General features: G+C 34.8%; 3 protein-coding genes across 3 annotated transcripts; 1 reads left to right on the top strand and 2 right to left on the bottom strand.

Annotated features, from left to right (window-relative positions):
• Positions 1–1,738: 1,738 nt before the first annotated feature.
• Positions 1,739–2,952, bottom strand: LOC136778052 (histone-lysine N-methyltransferase SETMAR-like). The gene is made up of 3 exons (XM_066734665.1): positions 2,550–2,952; positions 2,273–2,475; positions 1,739–2,185 (listed from the first exon to the last, which is right to left on the bottom strand). The coding sequence occupies exons 1-3, from the start codon at positions 2,950–2,952 to the stop codon at positions 1,739–1,741; spliced, it is 1,053 nt and encodes a 350-aa protein (XP_066590762.1).
• Positions 2,953–9,486: 6,534 nt separating this feature from the next.
• Positions 9,487–10,155, top strand: LOC136778051 (uncharacterized). Its single transcript, XM_066734664.1, has one exon. It carries the CDS (start codon positions 9,487–9,489, stop codon positions 10,153–10,155), a length of 669 nt encoding a protein of 222 aa, XP_066590761.1.
• A 1,256-nt stretch (positions 10,156–11,411) lies between these two features.
• On the bottom strand, positions 11,412–12,377 carry LOC136778050 (uncharacterized protein PF3D7_1120000-like). Its single transcript, XM_066734662.1, has one exon. The coding sequence runs from the start codon at positions 12,375–12,377 to the stop codon at positions 11,412–11,414; it is 966 nt and encodes a 321-aa protein (XP_066590759.1).
• Between the last annotated feature and the right edge of the window lie 7,530 nt (positions 12,378–19,907).

The following is a 19,907-nucleotide window of genomic DNA, read 5'->3' as shown; positions in this document are numbered from 1 at the left end:
TTGCCAATCTCTTCATACTTTCATCTTTGCCTGTTTCAAGTACTAGAATGCAGGAGTGAAAAGCCCAATTGTTGATTCAACTCCAATAGTCAGTACGTGCGCGAACCTTTCTCCTTGGATTTTTAATTCAATTGTAACAAATGTATTTAAGTCAAAGCACAAGTATTACTATTTGCTATAATACACTTGCACAGTGACTGTAAAATACTAAATGATAACATCTGTGAAAACCTAAAATCAAATTCATCATTTAACAATCTCAATCTTCAAAGAAAATAAATATTTGAAGGAACATGAAGTATCTCAGTTACTTACCAGTATTTGATGTTGCCCCATTTCCATTTTCTTTATTTCTTGGTGACCTAACTTTCTTGAGATTAAAGATCTGCAATATTTGGGTGTCTTTGCATATTTTGTAAACATCTATTATTGTATAATTAGTTCAAACCATAGCACTGGTTAACTTGTATTCTACGTAAATACGGGTTATTTGGAATGTTTCACATTTTCCAAACGAGCATTATTATAATTTAATTTGAAATATTTGTTTGTATATATATGATATAACCTATCGGACAGTTGAAACCCACATCAGTTTAAAGAAAAGAAATAGTTAAATATGCATTCTGTTAATGATTTCAATACTGGGAAGTTTAGCATATGATTTTAAAATACCGTAACAATTTCTTGCAATTAATATGCTCCTGATAATCACTGATGTATATATAAATGTTGAAAGTATACTTCTCTTTTGCACAGTGTTGAAAATATGTAAATATTAATCTTACTTCATCCAGTCAGCTCTATCCTCAGCAATGATACAATAACCACATTATATTTTAATTTTTCACTCCACACAGCTCAACCCTTAGCAGTTAGACAATAAACACATCACTATAATTTAATCTGAAATAAAATCCCACAAAGTACCACAAAATATATTACAATTTATATTATAAAATTCATTGTTATACTTATCTAATCTGTTGATTCCTTTAAGTAATTTTAAAAATCTTTTTAATGAGTATGGTGAGTACGAGTATAACCTCATTGGATTCAAATAAGAACAGTCTAATCATGTTCTTTCATTTATTTATTATGAAACTGGGTTCAAATTATTTTAAGGTTAATACTGTCAATCAAACTTGCAGCTTAACCTGATTTACCGTAATAAACGAAGTAAATCATATATCGCTGAGATACACACAGAGACATACTATTTACAATTGTGTGCAACTACATTTACGTTTACGTCTACGATGTCACTAGCATCTACGTTAAGCAACCAACTTCAGCCCGAGGCATATATTCTGGTTGGAAAAGAAGAAAAAGTTTATGGAGAAAAAACTGAAATTCGATATATATATACAGGGTGTTTCACGTACGGCGCCCCAGCTCAGAAAGTCAGTAATAAGACTGAGGAGCGCGTGGAGGGGGCAGACGTACGTAATAGGCCGGAGAGCGAGCAAAAGAGAGGATGAGTGGGAGAAGGATAGAGCTATACGCAGGTCTACGATACGCCTAGCGTATTGCCTCCCCCCGCTACCCGTATATGACTCAAGTCCACCAGTCTCCATTTGTTAACTGGTGCTCTCTCTCTCTCTCTCTCTCTCTCTCTCCGTCTATTTAATATGGAGATGCAGAGCTTTACTATCTTTTCCGCACCACCTAGAGGTAGATAGCAAGGCGCGTTTTTTTTTAAGTGGTTTCCCCGGTAGGCCTAATCCACTATACTAATTTATAAATGTTCGAATTGCCTTCCTCTTTGTTGAACGCAGAGTTCAGCTCTTCGAACAATGTCGCGCGTTGCTCGGTGCACCATGTCGGACGTGAGTGTTTGGAAGGCCGCAATAATTGCTGCACGAACCTCCTCTTCTCTACCCCCACGTTCATTTTCCACCAGATTCTTAATATGTCCCCATAAAAAGAAATCCAGTGGAGTTAAGTCTGGGGACCGAGCCGGCCAGGTGATCGGGCCACCACGACCCATCCACCTGTCGGGAAATTGCGCATCTAATGTGGTACGGGTATTTCTATGAAAGTGTGCAGGAGCTCCGTCATGTTGGAAAATCATGTTTTCCCGCACGAGCAGAGGCACATCTTCCAACAACAACGGTAGTTGCTCTTGTAGAAATTCCACATACTTCTCTCCATCTAATTTAGGTGGGAAGAAAACTGGTCCTATCTGAAAACAGAAAAAATATAATAATTTTAAAAAATGAATCAAACATCCAATAATTTATTCAATCAATTAAAATAGGTGTCTACTTACAACCCGGTCTCCAATCAGTCCAGCCCACACGTTGATTTTCCATTTATATTGGAAGGCGCCAACTCGGGTTGCGTGGGGATTTTCTTTTGCCCAAAAAACATAATTTTTTGAATTGAATACGCCATTAGGCGTAAATGTGGACTCGTCCGTCCACAATATCTGGTCTGGGAATCCACTATCCCGCCTGCATTGTGCCAAGAATCCTACAGAAAAAAAAGAAGCATGAAACAATACAGTTTTAAGCAGCTATAGTATCTCAAATTATGTCAACACATACCCATGCAGAAATTTACTCTTGGCTGCCAATCCCTTGGTAGCAATTGATGCACTCGCTGCATATGAAAAGGATGCAAGGCGTTTTTTCGTAGAATACGCCATGCCGTTGATATTGGCGTATTGAAGATGCGTGAAATTTGCCTCACGCTCGACCTAGGATTTTCTTCCACATACTCCAGTACTCTTAATGCAAGCTCGGGGTCTGCACAGCTACGATTCCTTGAAAATTCGTGCACTTTTCCCGTGGCCTTGAAATTTTTTACCACCCTAAGGATGACCTTGTGGTCAGGGTGTCTCCGCGTAGGAAATCTCTCTTTGTAGATTTGTACAGCTCTACGCGCACTTTGCTTAGCTTCCCCGTAAGCAAAAATCATGTCAACGTATTCGTTTTTCGTAAAGATCATGGTTGTTGCTCGGTCAAAATCTATCACAGACTACGAGAAGCAAAGTGTTTTGATTTAAAACGTCAACTTTTAGCGGCGAAAGATAAAGGATTGTTATTGAAAACTAACTAGGTGCGCGGTATCTTTGATTCCTTTATATCGCAAGAAACATTGAAGAATCAAAGATACCGCGCACCTAGTTAGTTTTCAATAACAATCCTTTATCTTTCGCCGCTAAAAGTTGACGTTTTAAATCAAAACACTTTGCTTCTCGTAGTCTGTGATAGATTTTGACCGAGCAACAACCATGATCTTTACGAAAAACGAATACGTTGACATGATTTTTGCTTACGGGGAAGCTAAGCAAAGTGCGCGTAGAGCTGTACAAATCTACAAAGAGAGATTTCCTACGCGGAGACACCCTGACCACAAGGTCATCCTTAGGGTGGTAAAAAATTTCAAGGCCACGGGAAAAGTGCACGAATTTTCAAGGAATCGTAGCTGTGCAGACCCCGAGCTTGCATTAAGAGTACTGGAGTATGTGGAAGAAAATCCTAGGTCGAGCGTGAGGCAAATTTCACGCATCTTCAATACGCCAATATCAACGGCATGGCGTATTCTACGAAAAAACGCCTTGCATCCTTTTCATATGCAGCGAGTGCATCAATTGCTACCAAGGGATTGGCAGCCAAGAGTAAATTTCTGCATGGGTATGTGTTGACATAATTTGAGATACTATAGCTGCTTAAAACTGTATTGTTTCATGCTTCTTTTTTTTCTGTAGGATTCTTGGCACAATGCAGGCGGGATAGTGGATTCCCAGACCAGATATTGTGGACGGACGAGTCCACATTTACGCCTAATGGCGTATTCAATTCAAAAAATTATGTTTTTTGGGCAAAAGAAAATCCCCACGCAACCCGAGTTGGCGCCTTCCAATATAAATGGAAAATCAACGTGTGGGCTGGACTGATTGGAGACCGGGTTGTAAGTAGACACCTATTTTAATTGATTGAATAAATTATTGGATGTTTGATTCATTTTTTAAAATTATTATATTTTTTCTGTTTTCAGATAGGACCAGTTTTCTTCCCACCTAAATTAGATGGAGAGAAGTATGTGGAATTTCTACAAGAGCAACTACCGTTGTTGTTGGAAGATGTGCCTCTGCTCGTGCGGGAAAACATGATTTTCCAACATGACGGAGCTCCTGCACACTTTCATAGAAATACCCGTACCACATTAGATGCGCAATTTCCCGACAGGTGGATGGGTCGTGGTGGCCCGATCACCTGGCCGGCTCGGTCCCCAGACTTAACTCCACTGGATTTCTTTTTATGGGGACATATTAAGAATCTGGTGGAAAATGAACGTGGGGGTAGAGAAGAGGAGGTTCGTGCAGCAATTATTGCGGCCTTCCAAACACTCACGTCCGACATGGTGCACCGAGCAACGCGCGACATTGTTCGAAGAGCTGAACTCTGCGTTCAACAAAGAGGAAGGCAATTCGAACATTTATAAATTAGTATAGTGGATTAGGCCTACCGGGGAAACCACTTAAAAAAAAACGCGCCTTGCTATCTACCTCTAGGTGGTGCGGAAAAGATAGTAAAGCTCTGCATCTCCATATTAAATAGACGGAGAGAGAGAGAGAGAGAGAGAGAGAGAGCACCAGTTAACAAATGGAGACTGGTGGACTTGAGTCATATACGGGTAGCGGGGGGAGGCAATACGCTAGGCGTATCGTAGACCTGCGTATAGCTCTATCCTTCTCCCACTCATCCTCTCTTTTGCTCGCTCTCCGGCCTATTACGTACGTCTGCCCCCTCCACGCGCTCCTCAGTCTTATTACTGACTTTCTGAGCTGGGGCGCCGTACGTGAAACACCCTGTATATCTAATATAGTATGAGATCTCTGGATTGCATTAACCGAATTTCATGTTTATGGTCTCAAATGAAAGCTTGTTCAAAATCAATTTAGGAAAAGCTTTAGTTAAATCATGATAATAGATTATTCATGCAGATAAATTGGTTTAAAAATTAGGACGGCCAAACTTGCTGCATAAGTTACACGGTAGCGTCGGCGGTATAGAAATGTCATTATTTACTACTTTTATATATACTTGCCGTCGAGACACTACAGTGTTTCTTGATTAATGATATATTATACGATTATATATGTATACGGGTTAGCCAGATTATTCGCCCCAGAAGGAGAGGAGGACCCGATTGAATCGCGTGGTGGGGGCAAAGCGTAGGATTGTCCGGTGAGAGAAAGAGAGCGGATGTGAGTGAGCAGAGCGAGACATCAATAGTGCTCATGTCGCTTCTTTGTCACTTCTAGCAGTCTCTCTTTCTAGACGCCAGGTCAGCTTGATCCATTGGCTCCTAGAGAGAGAGGCTAATAGAAGCGAGCGAGAAACATTGACGCAGCAGGCGTGTGTTAACATAGCAAAAGCATCCTCCTCTCTCTCTCTCTCTCTCCCATTTCTCTTCCATTTATAAAACACCACGTACGATGCTCAAAATCGCGTAAAATCTTAATGTTTCATGTGCACGCGTTTCCCAATTTTTATTATTTAAATATTGAAAAGCGTAATATATTTCGTCGAGGACAATTGCTTCTATTTTAAATGTTTAACTTGTTTAGTAATTTTGGTAGAGGGATGATCTTTTATCGACATAATGTTTATTCCATGAGAATAATTTACGTCTATTGAAATTTGCTGCTTTTCTGCACTATCTGTCAGTATAAAATAGTCTAGCATGATATTGAGCATCTACGAATTACTTAAGCGACATTCTCAGTTAAACATTGCTGCAAAGATTTAGGTTTTTCGTCATATTAAGTAAATAAAATCGAGAAAGAATAAAAGTAGTAGGGCTAGACAGGACCTGGATGAAGTGTAGGTGAGGGGAGGTGAAGAGAGGTGAGGGGGTTATTCCAAATAAGGATCGAGCCATATATGGGCAAGTCCAAAAAAAGTTTCGATCCAAATATGGTTATGTCCAAATATGGTTCGTGTCCGTTTTTGGGTGGGTGGGTGGTGGGTCCCCAGGCCCCGCCCCTAAAAAAAGGCCCCGCCCCCCACCGCCACCCCTTTTTTTTCAAAATCCCGCGCGTTTTTCCCGCCGCCGAGGGGGGTAGAGGGTGTAAGAGAATGTGTACCTGGATGCGCGCCGCCGACAAGGCCCCGACCCCGTCGGCAAGGCAGTGAGTATCTTTATCAGCATGAAAAATGTATTAATATTTTAAACTTGAGTGTGTGTGTGTGTGTGTGTGTGTGTGTCGAGATAGAGAGACGAGGAGGTATTCGCTACCATAAGCGCGCGTTAATAGCTCCTGCCTGTCTCATACAAATGTTTTTCGTAATATTAAAAAACCTCTCTCCAGTGAGATGGAGGAGGAGGAGGAAATTGAGGGTACCTCAATTATTCTTCAATTGGTTAAAAGAAATCTAATTTCAATACTTCAATTGTTCTCTGTATGTATATAAAACAATTATTGTAAATTAATTCTATACTATACATATTAAAATATTTTCTTAACTAACATTTTGTAACAGTATGGTATATAAAAGAGAGTGAATCATATTCAAGAATATCACTGTGATTCAAGTGTGTCTATCGTCAACGGTAACGAAGTTGGTTGATTGTTTGAGAAAACTTCATTTCTCTCTCTCTCTCTCTCTCTCTCTCTCTCTTTATAGAATATTTTTTGTATTATCAATAACATACATATATACAATGGTTGATTGTTTAAAAATGTTGACTTCCTACGAGAGAGAGATTCGTGAAAAATATTACTCTTTAACGGAAAATACATCATCATCGATTGAAGATTACATAAATTTTATTAAAAAGTGTAATAAAGCGATAAAAAGTATAAAATCATATATGAATATGAAAATTGGTGTGGGAAGAAAAATAAGTGCAGAAGCAAAACTTAATAGAATAATTGGTTTAATGAGAATTATTGAAAGAAAAAAAACGAGTTGTTTAATGACAAAAAATGAGAAAATTTGGTGGTGGTGGTGAAAAGAAAATAAATAAAACGAATGAAAAAAGATATATATGGTAAGAAGTACAATCAAATTTCAAAAATAGACTTCAAACTGGTGTTATAATAAATGTGTCACATATTGAACCAATTAGCTTTATGTTGGATGTAAAAGATAGTGTTCTCCAGTTTATACAAAAAGCAATTTTTAAATTTAAATTTATCAAGGTGATGTTGATTTTTAGTGGATTATTTGTGTCAAAAAATAATGAGGAAGTAAAATATTTTAATACAAATTATAAGATATTATGCGAATCTGAAAATATCATAAATTGGTATGAAATTGAAATGTCTAACATAAAAACTCAATTAGAAGAATTTCAGGAAAGAGATTCGGGTGGGTTCTTTCGAAAATAATAAATATTGTTATTCAAATTATTAAATATCATCCAATGACAGCATCATCGTATATCAAATTACCTCAATGGATTCAAAATAAACATGCTGTTATTAATGTTAAAAATCGAAGCAAAGATTGTTTTGCATGGGCAATAATGACAGGATTATTTCCAGCAAAAAAAAATTGTAATTTATTATCATCTTCTCCTCATTATAAAAATTATTTGAATTTTGAAGGTTTAGAATTTCAATATCCATTAAAGATATTCCTAAATTTGAAAAATTAAATAAAATTTCAATAAATGTATTTGTAACTGAAAAGAAAAAAATTTTATCTACACATCTTACGAAAGAAGAGCAAATTAAACATTTTAATTTGTTATATATTTCAAATGATTATAATTATCATTATTGTTTAATTAAAAATTTATCATATTTACTATCTAACCAATGTAGTAGAGATAAACATACAAAATATTTTTGTAATCGTTGTATGCATTATTTTAGTAGTAATGATAAATTAATACAACATCGTGTTGATTGTAATCTGGTAAAAGATTGTGCAGTAATACTTCCTGTTAAAAATAATAATATTTTACAATTTAAAAATTATTATAAAAAATTGCAAGTACCGTTTGTTATATATGCAGATTTCGAATGTCTACTTGAAAAAATAGATTCATTATCTGTTCCTGCTAAAGCATTTCAACAACATAAACCGTATAGCATTGGATATTATGTTTCGTGTAATTATAATACTAATTTATCACGATTTAAAATGCAACGTAGTATTGATTGTGCAAAATGGTTTACCAACGAACTTCAAAAAATTGCTGTTGAAATATCAGAAGTAAGTACACAAATAAACAAAATTTTTATTTATTATTATTATTTATATTGATATATATATATATATATTTTTTAGATAATAAATGATATTAAACTAATGGAAATGTCAAAACAAGATATTCAAAAATTTGTAAAGGCAAGTTTTTGTTATATTTGTGAAAAACCATTTAGTGTAAATGATGTAAAGGTTCGAGATCATGATCATATCACAGGATTATTTAGAGGTGCTGCTCATAATTCATGTAATATAAACTATAAATTAAAACTAAATATTCCAGTCATATTTCATAATTTAAGTAATTATGATGCTCATTTTTTAATTCGCGACATTACAAATAGTTTTGAAGGCGATGTAAAAGTAATACCGTTAAATATGGAAAAATTTTTGACTATAATTAAATTTATAAAAAATAGTAATATTAAATTTATATTTTTAGATTCATTTCGTTTTTTGAATTCTAGTCTGGAAAAATTAGCCAATTACGTAGATCAGAATAATTTTACGCGTTTGAAATCAGAATTTCAAGATATTAGTTTGAATGCTTTTAATTTATTAACACATAAAGGTGTATTTCCATATGATTATGTTAAAGATTTAAATGTTTTAAATGAATCAAAACTTCCATCTCGTGAATTATTTTACAATCATTTAAAAGAATGTGAAATTTCAGAGAATGATTATACACATGCTCTTAAAGTATGGAATACTTTTAATATTCAAAATATTGGTGAATATTCTGATTTGTATCTAAAAACAGATGTTCTGTTGTTGGCAGATATTTTTGAGAATTTTAGAAAATCATGTATACATAATTATAGACTTGATCCAGTTCATTATTTTAGTTTACCAAGTTATACATGGGAAGTAATGTTATTTTATACTGATATTAAGTTGGAATTAGTAACAGATATAGATATGTTAACATTTATTGAACGAGGTATAATAGGTGGTCTCATTCAATGTTCTAATAGGTATGCCAAGGCAAACAATAAATTTTTATCAAATTATAATTCAAGTGAATCATCTCGTTATTTAAAGTATTTTGATGTAAACAATTTATATGGTTGGGCAATGTCTCAGGCTTTACCTTTTGGACAATTTGAATGGGTTGAGAATTGTGAAAATTTCAATGTAAATGACTATGCTGATGATTCAGATACAGGATACATCATAGAAGTTGATCTTTCTTATCCTGAAAAAATTCACGATTTACAAAGAGATTTACCTGTGTCCGGAAAATAAAAAACCACCAAAATCAAAAATTTTAAAACTATTAGCAACATTAAACAATAAGTATCGTTATGTAATGCATTATAGAAATTTGAAACAAGCTTTAAATCATGGTGTGGTTTTGGAAAAAATACATAGAATTTTTAAATTTAAACAATTATTTTGGTTGAAGAGTTATATTGATTTGAATACTAAATTACGAACTGAAAGTAATAGTGATTTTGAGAAAAATTTATACAAATTAATGAATAATGCTGTTTTTGGTAAAACTATAGAAAATGTACGTAAGAGATGTAATGTTCATATAAGAAATAATTGGGGAGGTAGATACGGTGTAAGATCATTGGTATCAAAACCAAATTTTTATCGAATTTTAATTTTTGACGAAGATTTAGTTGCAATACAAATGAAAAAATTAAATATTATTATTGATAAACCAATATTTATTGGAATGTGCGTTTTAGATTTATGTAAAGTATGTTTATATAGCTTTCACTATGATGTAATTCTACCAAAATTCAAATTAGACGTAAAACTTTTGTATACTGATACCGATAGTTTAATTTATGAGTTTAAGTGTGAAAATATTTACGATTTCATTCGAGAAAAAATAGATTATTTTGATACAAGTGATTATCCTATTAATAATAAATATAATATACCTTTGGTTAATAAAAAAGTAATTGGTTTAATGAAGGATGAATGTAACGGTAATTTAATGTCAGAATTTGTTGGACTTCGATAAAAAATGTATGCATATCGAATCAACGGTGTTAATAAGGATAAAAAATGTATTAAAGGTATTAAAAGCTATGTTGTAAAAAATATAAAATTTGATGATTATATAGATTCTTTAAAAAATTTCAATACATTAATATGTAAGCAAAATATAATAAGATCAAATTTACATAATGTCTTTACAATTTGTGAGGAGAAAATAGCGCCAAGTCCATACGATGATAATAGATATTTAATAGCAAATTCAACTGATACATTACCATGCGGTCATAAAAATATAATACAAGTAAATTATGAGAATTAATAAAACTTTTTATTTAAAAAAATATTTTGATTACAATAATAATTACAATACGTTATTTTTATTAATCCACGAATTATGGTTTGAATTTAATCCTAACCATTTTACAAAAACTTTATTTCCTTTTTTCCGTAATACTTTTTCTACTAAGTATACATCAGGATTTGCAACACTATGTAGTTCATACTCGTAAAATCCACCTGCTATTGATTGACCAGTAGAATCCTTTAATAAATATGTTATTGGATTTGTTCTTTGAACTTTTTCTAATCTAAATACTTCTGTTGTCCAATTCGGTGTATAACTCTTATTAATTAAATGTTTATATTTACTTATACGAACAGCATCGCCAACTTTATACTTAGCCTGTACAGCTATTTTTATGAAATTATACACATTTTTCAATAAATCTTTTTCTCGTTCAATTGTTACACTTTGTGGAGACATACCAATAGTTCTATGCTTACGATTGTTGTAATCTTTAACTAGATTTGACAGTATGTTCAGCCATTGATAATTTCCATTAAGCGTAAACATTTTCCACATACTGCTCTTCAATGTTCTATTGAAACGTTCAACTACTGATGCTTTAAGTATACTACACGTTGAATAATGATTAATTCCATGATGTTTCATTAGTTGCTGAAAATTTGTATTGTAAAATTCTGTTCCATCGTCAGTTTGCAAATTTTTTGGTTTTCTCTCTTCTAAAACTTTGGAAAATGCATGAGTAACATTTTTTCCACTTTTAGTTTTAATTGGTATAGCCCAAGCATATTTTGAAAATACATCGATAATTGTCAATATATATTGATGATTTTTATTAATTTTTGAATACAATCGCATATCCACTAAATCAGCTTTCCACAAATCGTCATATCCATGAACAATAACTCGTCTTCTAATAAAATTTTTTCGTGCTGGAGCATGTAATTCATCAACAAGTTGTTTTTTTTCTTTACTCATTTCTGTTTTCCCTTATCCAACAGTTCGTGTAATTTTTTCAATAATTCTTCAAAATTACCAGGTTCATTCTCTGGAGTAACTAAAGGTGCTGTAGGAATTGGTGGGAAGTTAGGTTTTATAGTAAGGTATTTTTGGTCTTTCATTCGTTTAATTTCCTCGGCTAATGTATTTATCATACTTACACCAAAGTCCATTTGTTTCTTAATTTCACCTTTGATATCATCATTTAGAGCTTTAACGTCAGTTTTTAATTTATTAATATCTTTCAAACTTTTATTTGTATCCTTATTAAAAGTATCATGTAATAAGTCTATTTTTTTTATTTCGTTATTAACATAATCGTTTATAGTTTTCATTTTATTTTCCAAATTTTCAAATTTATTTTTTTTCTGTTCAAAATATTCGTTAAATTCATTAATTTGATTGCTTAAATCCACTTTTTTAATTTCATCCTTAACATTCTGACTCAAATATTTAACATTATTCTCTAATTTTTCAATTTCACTCTTCTTTCTGTCAAAGTCCTCCTCGAATTTTTTCATTCTATCATTCGAATTCAACTTCTTAATTTCAGTCTTCACACTCTCGCTCAACGATTTCACACTACTTTCCAACTTCTCAATTTCATTTTTCTTTCTACCAATATCTTCCACAAATTTTTTCCTCTTATCATCCCAATTCATATTTTTAATATCACCTTGAAGCTTTTCGCTCAATAATTTCACACTTTTCTCCAACTTTTCAATTTCACTCTTCTTCTTGCTAAAATCTTTCTCAAATTTGTTCCTCTTATCGTCTAAATTCAAATTTTTAATGTCACCTTGAAGTTTTTCGCTCAATGACTTTACACTATTTTCCAATTTTTCTATTTCATTTTTCTTCCCGTTCCCGAGTGGGACTTGCAGTAGTTTGCCAATGCTGACGATCGGCAATACCTTGGCCCAATTGTAGTTGCCAAGCATTCTTTCCTAGGCCTGCCACAAGGCTTGGCCCAAGTATGGTCCATTGTTAACCCGAGCTAAAAGCCAATATTGGCACAAGTTTGAACTTCAACGACAATCCAAGTTTGGCGGAATCCTCGGCACAGCTTTGGCACAACATTGAACGCCAATCGTTGGTTTTCATATTTATTCCAAAGCTGGGTCAGTCCATAAAGCAGTAACGAACCAGCATTGTTTGCCAGTATTGACTCAGTGCTTTCAACTTTTTATAACCCAATACTGACAACAAGGCTGGCGCAAGTTTGGCACGAAATTGAATGCCAATCGTTGGCCTTCCTGTCAATTACAACACTGGGCCAACCTAAAAGCCTTTAACAAACCAGTATTGTCTGCCAATGCTAAAGTTTAGTTTATAATTATAGAGAGAGCAAACTCGGCACAGCTTTGGCACAACATTGAATGCCAATCCTTGGTTTTCATATTTTGATACCAAAGCTAAGTATTGACTCAGTCCTTTCAACTTTTTATAATCCAGTACTGACAACAAGGCTGGCGCAAGTTTGGCACGAAATTGAATCCCATTCGTTGGCCTTCCTGTCAATTACAACACTGGGCCAACCTAAAAGCCTTTAACCAACCAGTATCGTCTGCCAATGCTAATGTTTAGTTTATAATTATAGAGATAGCAAGCTCGGCACAGCTTTGGCACAACATTGAACGCCAATCGTTGGTTTTCATATTTATACCAAAGCTGGGCCAGTCCTTAAAACAGTAACGAGCCAGCATTGTTTGCCAGTATTGACTCAGTCCTTTCAACTTTTTATAATCCAGTACTGACAATAAGGCTGGCGCAAGTTTGGCACGAAATTGAATCCCATTCGTTGGCCTTCCTGTGAATTACAACACTGGGCCAACCTAACAGCCTTTAACCAACCAGTATCGTCTGCCAATGCTAATGTTTAGTTTATAATTATAGAGATAGCAAGCTCGGCACAGCTTTGGCACAACATTGAACGCCAATCGTTGGTTTTCATATTTATTCCAAAGCTGGGTCAGTCCATAAAGCAGTAACGAACCAGCATTGTTTGCCAGTATTGACTCAGTGCTTTCAACTTTTTATAACCCAATACTGACAACAAGGCTGGCGCAAGTTTGGCACGAAATTGAATGCCAATCGTTGGCCTTCCTGTCAATTACAACACTGGGCCAACCTAAAAGCCTTTAACAAACCAGTATTGTCTGCCAATGCTAAAGTTTAGTTTATAATTATAGAGAGAGCAAACTCGGCACAGCTTTGGCACAACATTGAATGCCAATCGTTGGTTTTCATATTTTGATACCAAAGCTAAGTATTGACTCAGTCCTTTCAACTTTTTATAATCCAGTACTGACAACAAGGCTGGCGCAAGTTTGGCACGAAATTGAATCCCATTCGTTGGCCTTCCTGTCAATTACAACACTGGGCCAACCTAAAAGCCTTTAACAAACCAGTATCGTCTGCCAATGCTAAAGTTTAGTTTATAATTTTAGAGAAAGCAAGATCGGGACAGCTTTGGCACAACATTCATCGTTAATCTTGAAAACTTGTGAATTTTGTAGCTAATACATATTTATTTTGTGGTAATTAGTTCTAATAACATTTTAGCCATAAATAATAATTACATACGTTCATTTTTCTTCAACCTATACAACATCGCTGGGCCAATAACGTGTTGAAGCTAGTTTATACTACGCCCGCTACCCCTTCCCCCACTATAAAGTATAATATTGGTATATCCCGTGTCCTAATATGATCGGAGGAAATTGAAAGGGGTGGTAAAAAATTAAATTCTAAGACGAAAGTTCATATACCATTTTTTTATGTGAGCCCTCTTTTTCGAGTTATTAAAAAAAGACGTCGACCAATCAGAGCCCGAGGAAAGACATCAATCGATTCAAAAGTGCGTCGAGATCGTGAATTTAAAGCAGTTATTAGATAATTTAAATTAGTCTACCTGCAACAATTAAATTATTTTGCAACATTGTTATTATTTGTTTCATTTAATAGAATCAAATTATCCCTATTTATTTCTCTATTATCGCAAGCTTCAGTGAGTTTAATAGATCTAATAGTAAGCACAGTCGCGGGTCTTTTCTCGCGTTCTGATTGGTGGACGTTTTTGGTTAATAACTCGAAAAAGACGGTTCACATAAAAAAAAATGGTATATGAACTTTCGTCTTGTAATTTTACCTTTTTTCACCACTTTCATTTTCCCCCCGTCTATTAGGAGACGGGGTATACCAATATTATACTTTATAGTGGGGGAAGGGGTAGCGGGCATAGTAGAGACTAGCTTCAACACGTTATTGGCACAGCAACGTCATTTGTTACTGAGGCAGTTTGTGCATAACGATGCAGCGCTCAAGACGGTACCAGTCAATTTCTTTATTGTATTTTTACAATTAATCAACTTTAAGAATGGGGGAATCTATAGAAAAACTGAAAGAATCAACGAAAGTAGTGATTGTGCAATTTGAAAAACCTAAAAATGACAAGGTATTATTGGATTATGCTCTGCCAGCTTGGTTAAATCGTGAGAATAATGAATGGTCCTGCAAATATCCAAACAAAAAACATGAAAGCAAAATAGAAGAATACATAAAATCAGATAAAGAACCAGAATCTTCATGGAAATCGTACAGAGTAAAACTTATTCAAGAAGCAAGTAAGGTTTTTTTACAAATACTAAAACTATTCATGCAATCATGCAATATATGAATTAAATATAATTTTTTGCAGCCGATTTTAATCAAGCATCTAGACGGATTGATAGATTATCTAAGGATCCGGAATTATACTCTTCGAGAAGTAGCTTAACAAGTGTTTTCACTACTAAGAGTAATTTAGCAGAAGTTATTCCAGAAAAAGGTAAGATAGTCTCAAAAAAAGAACCGTTTGGATACTACTGATTTATTTATCAAATATTTTAGTTTGATTTAAAAAGTAAATTTTTTGCTCTCTGATAATATTCAATTTTTATGGTTTTCTTTTTTCTAAACTTCCATAGATTCCATATTTTATAATTGCTATTACTTTAAAAATATTAATTATTTGCAATTTAGTTTAAATTATGATATGCATTACTTGTTACGGTGTGCAAGTACCAATAAGCAGTATGTTCAAATTTACTTTAACATAAAACATAAACACAATCTTCATTGATAAAAGTTCCTGCTTAAATTTGAGATGCTAAAAAGTATTTGTCTAAGTATAGTTTAATGTATTGTTATGTCCTGACTTGTATAGTAAACTCAGGAACAGTTTTTGTTGTGGGCTCCAGTGACCGCTACCTACCAGCTGGTAGTAGTTTTAGGAAATTCGATGAAGGATTCGTGTAGAAGGATGCAGCACACTCAAAGTAGACTTCGATAATTTTTAATGGTTTTTTATTTATTAACCGTAACAGGTATAATAGACTTGCAAGGCTGTTTTCGTTGAAGGTACAATTAGAACTGTCTTAAAGACAAATCGAGTTAACCGACGCAGGGTCCTAGATCGTGATCCAGGGAGATGGCTAAGCCAATCAAAACATTTTTTAAAATGAGTTTATCCTATCTTTGGCCAATAGGAATAAAAGCATCTTAGAGTGAGTGGGAGGTAGAATTCTCTCACGAACTTAGAGTCGCACGATGCAAGATGCAAACGTCGGCAAAGAATAGGTCCCGGCGACGGTGCCTACAGATTCTGGCATATGGGATCACATTCAATTATCCTATTTCTTTTAATAAAATAATTTTAGTTTTTCGGGATTAATTGGTTAGGGACGTAACACTTCCCTCCTTAGAGATAGATCGTCCTCGATCATTTGTTTAAGATGTTAATCCCATAAGCCACAATGTTGCAGTCCATAACTTAATTCTAGAATGATTACATGGTTTGATTATAATATATTGGTATGTCGACCTGTGTAGAGTGACTTAAAAGTTATTAAGCTTACATACAGTAGGCTAGAAGCGAAGGCTCGCTTTGATTTGCTTACATTTATACAAAATGTTTATGATGCGCTTAAATTTATAATCTAGGGTACAGGTCTTGAGAAATAGGTGGGTTAAAGTGAGGCATCTCTTGACGAGGAATCGGCTGAGGTAGGTCATGGGGGATAGGTTTAAAGGACTCGTTGCGCTTTGGTTTAGTGGAGGGGGCGATAGGGATAGCGTACGTCCTATTTCCCTGTTCGTTTTCCATGGGGTTTTCTACGTCCGAAATAGGTTTTCTTGATTTAGTATGTATTACAAAATTAGCTAAGGTATTCCATATGGCGGCGAGTAACCAAACGCTCCATCCTACCACCGAATGGATAGCGTATCCATTTATTAGAGCATCTAATACGAATTTTATTGCTTTAATTATTACGAAGATTCCTAATAATGCGGCACTAATATTTCCGATTGAGTTTAGAAAATTAAAGAACTTGTCCCATGATTTTTTTATTTGGCTCTGGAGTGTTGCCTCATCTAGGAGACTATTGATTCGTAAGTTATGATTCCCGTCATTGTGCCCTGTGGCTTCGCGAGATATAGTATGAATTATGGCGGGTTTTTCCATCGGAAACATAATATTTTCATGTAGTCTTAGTATGTCTTGGTTGGAATAAATTCCACTCGCGGCCAAGTTATGCGGCGATTCGTATGTGAAATTTGGAGAGGGCGACGCAGTTAATTTCATAGGGGGGATAGCCCTACTGATTTGCGGCGTAAATTCGAGCCACGTGTTATTGATAAGATAGGTAGATGCGAGAATTTTATTGCATTCGGTATGATCTCCATTTTTAAGTAATATTTTTGTTATGGGGGTCATGAAGTATCTGTCATCAGCCTTGAAGACTGGTAGCTGATTATAACACTCAGTAGTTTCGCGTAGACTTACTTCTACCGGTAAACATTTGACAATGCGAATAGTGTCTCCGGTTCTAATTGACGTGTAACCAAATTTTCTCATAAATAAATACGCGAAATAAGCAGGATCCTGAGGTTGATAGCCTATTTGAGTTTTCAGGAGTTCATTTTTAATTTTACATTGTTCTACCGTGAGTAGATTATACAATTTCGCGATCTGGTTTCTCATTTTCTTTTCAACGTAGACTATTTTAGAATTCACAAATGACAGAATGTCCATATCTCGCGTGGCTAGAGAAGTCCTTTTAGTAAAGAATTTACCGTCCTTATCGTCTATAATAAATAGAGTAGGGTGTTCGGTTTTCTGTATTTTATATCCGCATACCATTTGGTAGGTACTGACTGCTAGGGCAAAGAAGGTATCCCCTATAGCAACTGAATAGATTTCTTTGCCTAGTTTTTCTAGTGTGTCTCCCCTAATGTTTTCCGCGGGCTCCTCATAAAGCACGTTGTAGTACGAGAATTTGCATTGGTCCGTTTGAATTACGTCCCAGTAAGTATTACCGACCTCCGTGTCTAGGCAGTGGCCTTCTAGATAAGTGCAACGAACTCCAGAGCGTAGTACGATTTGATTCGTCAATAAATTGATCTGAGCGTCATATTCTAATATCGTGAATTTAATTACTCCGGTGACGATCACGTTATTCCAAGACCCGTAGTAATCCGAATATCTTTCGCCTTGGCAAGTGCCTTCGTTAGTTACAGTTCCGGCGAACGTCACGGCACGAGAAGTAGTTCCGTTAATTGGTATTTGGTTGAAAATAGTGTTTTTCCCGTTATACATGTTGGTATGAAATATTTTTAGACAAGCTTCGCGAGAGGTATCCTCTATGTATTCCGCGAGTCCTAAATTTACCATGGAAATGTGGGAGTGCATTCCACAATGATAAATTAATCTTTTCACTTCAATTTTGCATTGTTTGACAGGTATCGAATGGAAATTTTGGGACTGTAGGCGCTGGATTTTAGTTTGGGTGACCTTGGGTTTCGGAATAGGTTCCACGCATTCTTCTAATTCTATTGCATTGAAATTACTTATTTCTGTAATTGGCGTTCCATAGTCGAAGGCGATGAAACCTGAGCATGATCTTATCGCACACAGCGTCAGCGTGACGAGAACTGCGTGGTACATTGTCATCTGAAAATGTCATGCTACTTAGTAAAGGCTAACTTAACTCTATCCCAATGAACGATTTTTTTCTTATTCTTAGACATTTCTATTTCTAAATTATTACATTCTGGAATGACTCTAGTTATGAGATAAGGTCCCTTATAATTATCATGCAGTTTACCATGCTTGATATTGTTTGTAAGGTAGACGTGTTGTCCCGGTTCGAATACGACGGGGTTTACGTTTTTGTCATACCTTTCTTTCGATTTTAATTTAGACCCCTCGAGGCGCGTACGAGCGTCGTTTAGCATTTCAAGATAACGGTTTTTTCGATTTTGCGTATACTTGTCCACTGTAATTGCATTATCCAAGGAAGGAAATTTGGAAGGGATTCGTGCAGGTTTGCCAAAGGCTAACTCAATGGGAGTATATCCAGTGGCTTCGTGCTTACTGGTATTGTAATTGAATACGGCAGTGGTTATCCACTTGTCCCAGTCTTTCCTGTTGGTGTAGCTCTTAAGGTAGTCAACCAATACTTGGTGACTTCTTTCGAGACATCCGTTTGATTGAGGGTGAAAGGCCGTGGTCCTGATTTGTTCAATTTGCAAGGATTTTGTCATGCTTTTCATGATTTTCCCTACAAAATTTGTACCTTGATCGGTTAGGATAATCTTTGGGCAGCCAAACTTGAGGATTAAATGTTCCAATAATGCATTGGCTATATCGTCAGCGGTGGCTCTGGATAGAGGGATGGCGAGGCTGTATTTGGTTAAAGGGTCTTGCATAGTTAGTATTATGAAATCCCACAAAAAACAGACTTCGCCTGTATAAAAAGGCGGCAAGTACATAAACCATTTAGCATAAATAATATAGTAAAATTATCCAATTAAAAAAAGTAGTGAAATCCAAATATTAGGCAAGTGTATTTTTTCACCTTAGCAAAAGTTAAATTTTTGAAAAAAAAGGAACAACAAAATTACTTGCCGGGCCCGTAATGTCCATGCACAGTGAGAAATAGAATCGTCTGTGGTTCGGCTAACTTCACTCTGTATTTTAACATGAAATTTGCTGTACTACGCTATAGCTGAATCTCACACATGATTCAATTTCCCACTGTGCATGGACGTTACGGGCCCGGCAAGTAATTTTGTTGTTCCTTTTTTTTCAAAAATTTAACTTTTGCTAAGGTGAAAAAATACACTTGCCTAATATTTGGATTTCACTACTTTTTTTAATAGGATAATTTTACTATATTATTTATGCTAAATGGTTTATGTACTTGCCGCCTTTTTATACAGGCGAAGTCTGTTTTTTGTGGGATTTCATAACGTTTTGTAAGAGTATAATATTTAAAAAATTAAATAATTCTTTTAATTTTTCTACAGAATTTAAAGAAAATTTCCACACTTCTCGTTTTTTGAAACAGCAGAGCTTAACTAATAAAATAATATATATTAATATTGAAAAAATATCACAGTCAACGCATTGAATTTATTGATATTTG

This window comes from Prorops nasuta, unplaced genomic scaffold (genome assembly GCF_024137725.1).
Source record: "Prorops nasuta isolate Cenicafe-Biocafe unplaced genomic scaffold, Cenicafe_Pnas_1.2 PNAS00013, whole genome shotgun sequence".
NCBI lineage: Eukaryota > Metazoa > Arthropoda > Insecta > Hymenoptera > Bethylidae > Prorops > Prorops nasuta.
This window is presented reverse-complemented; position numbering and strand designations above follow the sequence as displayed.

What these genes read in the sequence shown, in the direction of transcription:
- LOC136778052 (XM_066734665.1), bottom strand. Translation starts at nt 2,952, where the DNA reads ATGATCTTTACGAAAAACGAATACGTTGACATGATTTTTGCTTACGGG. An exon ending in AAGAGTAAATTTCTGCATGG is followed by an intron (nt 2,476 to 2,549) that starts GTATGTGTTGAC and finishes TTTTTTCTGTAG; the next exon opens with GATTCTTGGCACAATGCAGG. An exon ending in GACTGATTGGAGACCGGGTT is followed by an intron (nt 2,186 to 2,272) that starts GTAAGTAGACAC and finishes TTCTGTTTTCAG; the next exon opens with ATAGGACCAGTTTTCTTCCC.
- LOC136778051 (XM_066734664.1), top strand. Translation starts at nt 9,487, where the DNA reads ATGCATTATAGAAATTTGAAACAAGCTTTAAATCATGGTGTGGTTTTG.
- LOC136778050 (XM_066734662.1), bottom strand. Translation starts at nt 12,377, where the DNA reads ATGCTTGGCAACTACAATTGGGCCAAGGTATTGCCGATCGTCAGCATT.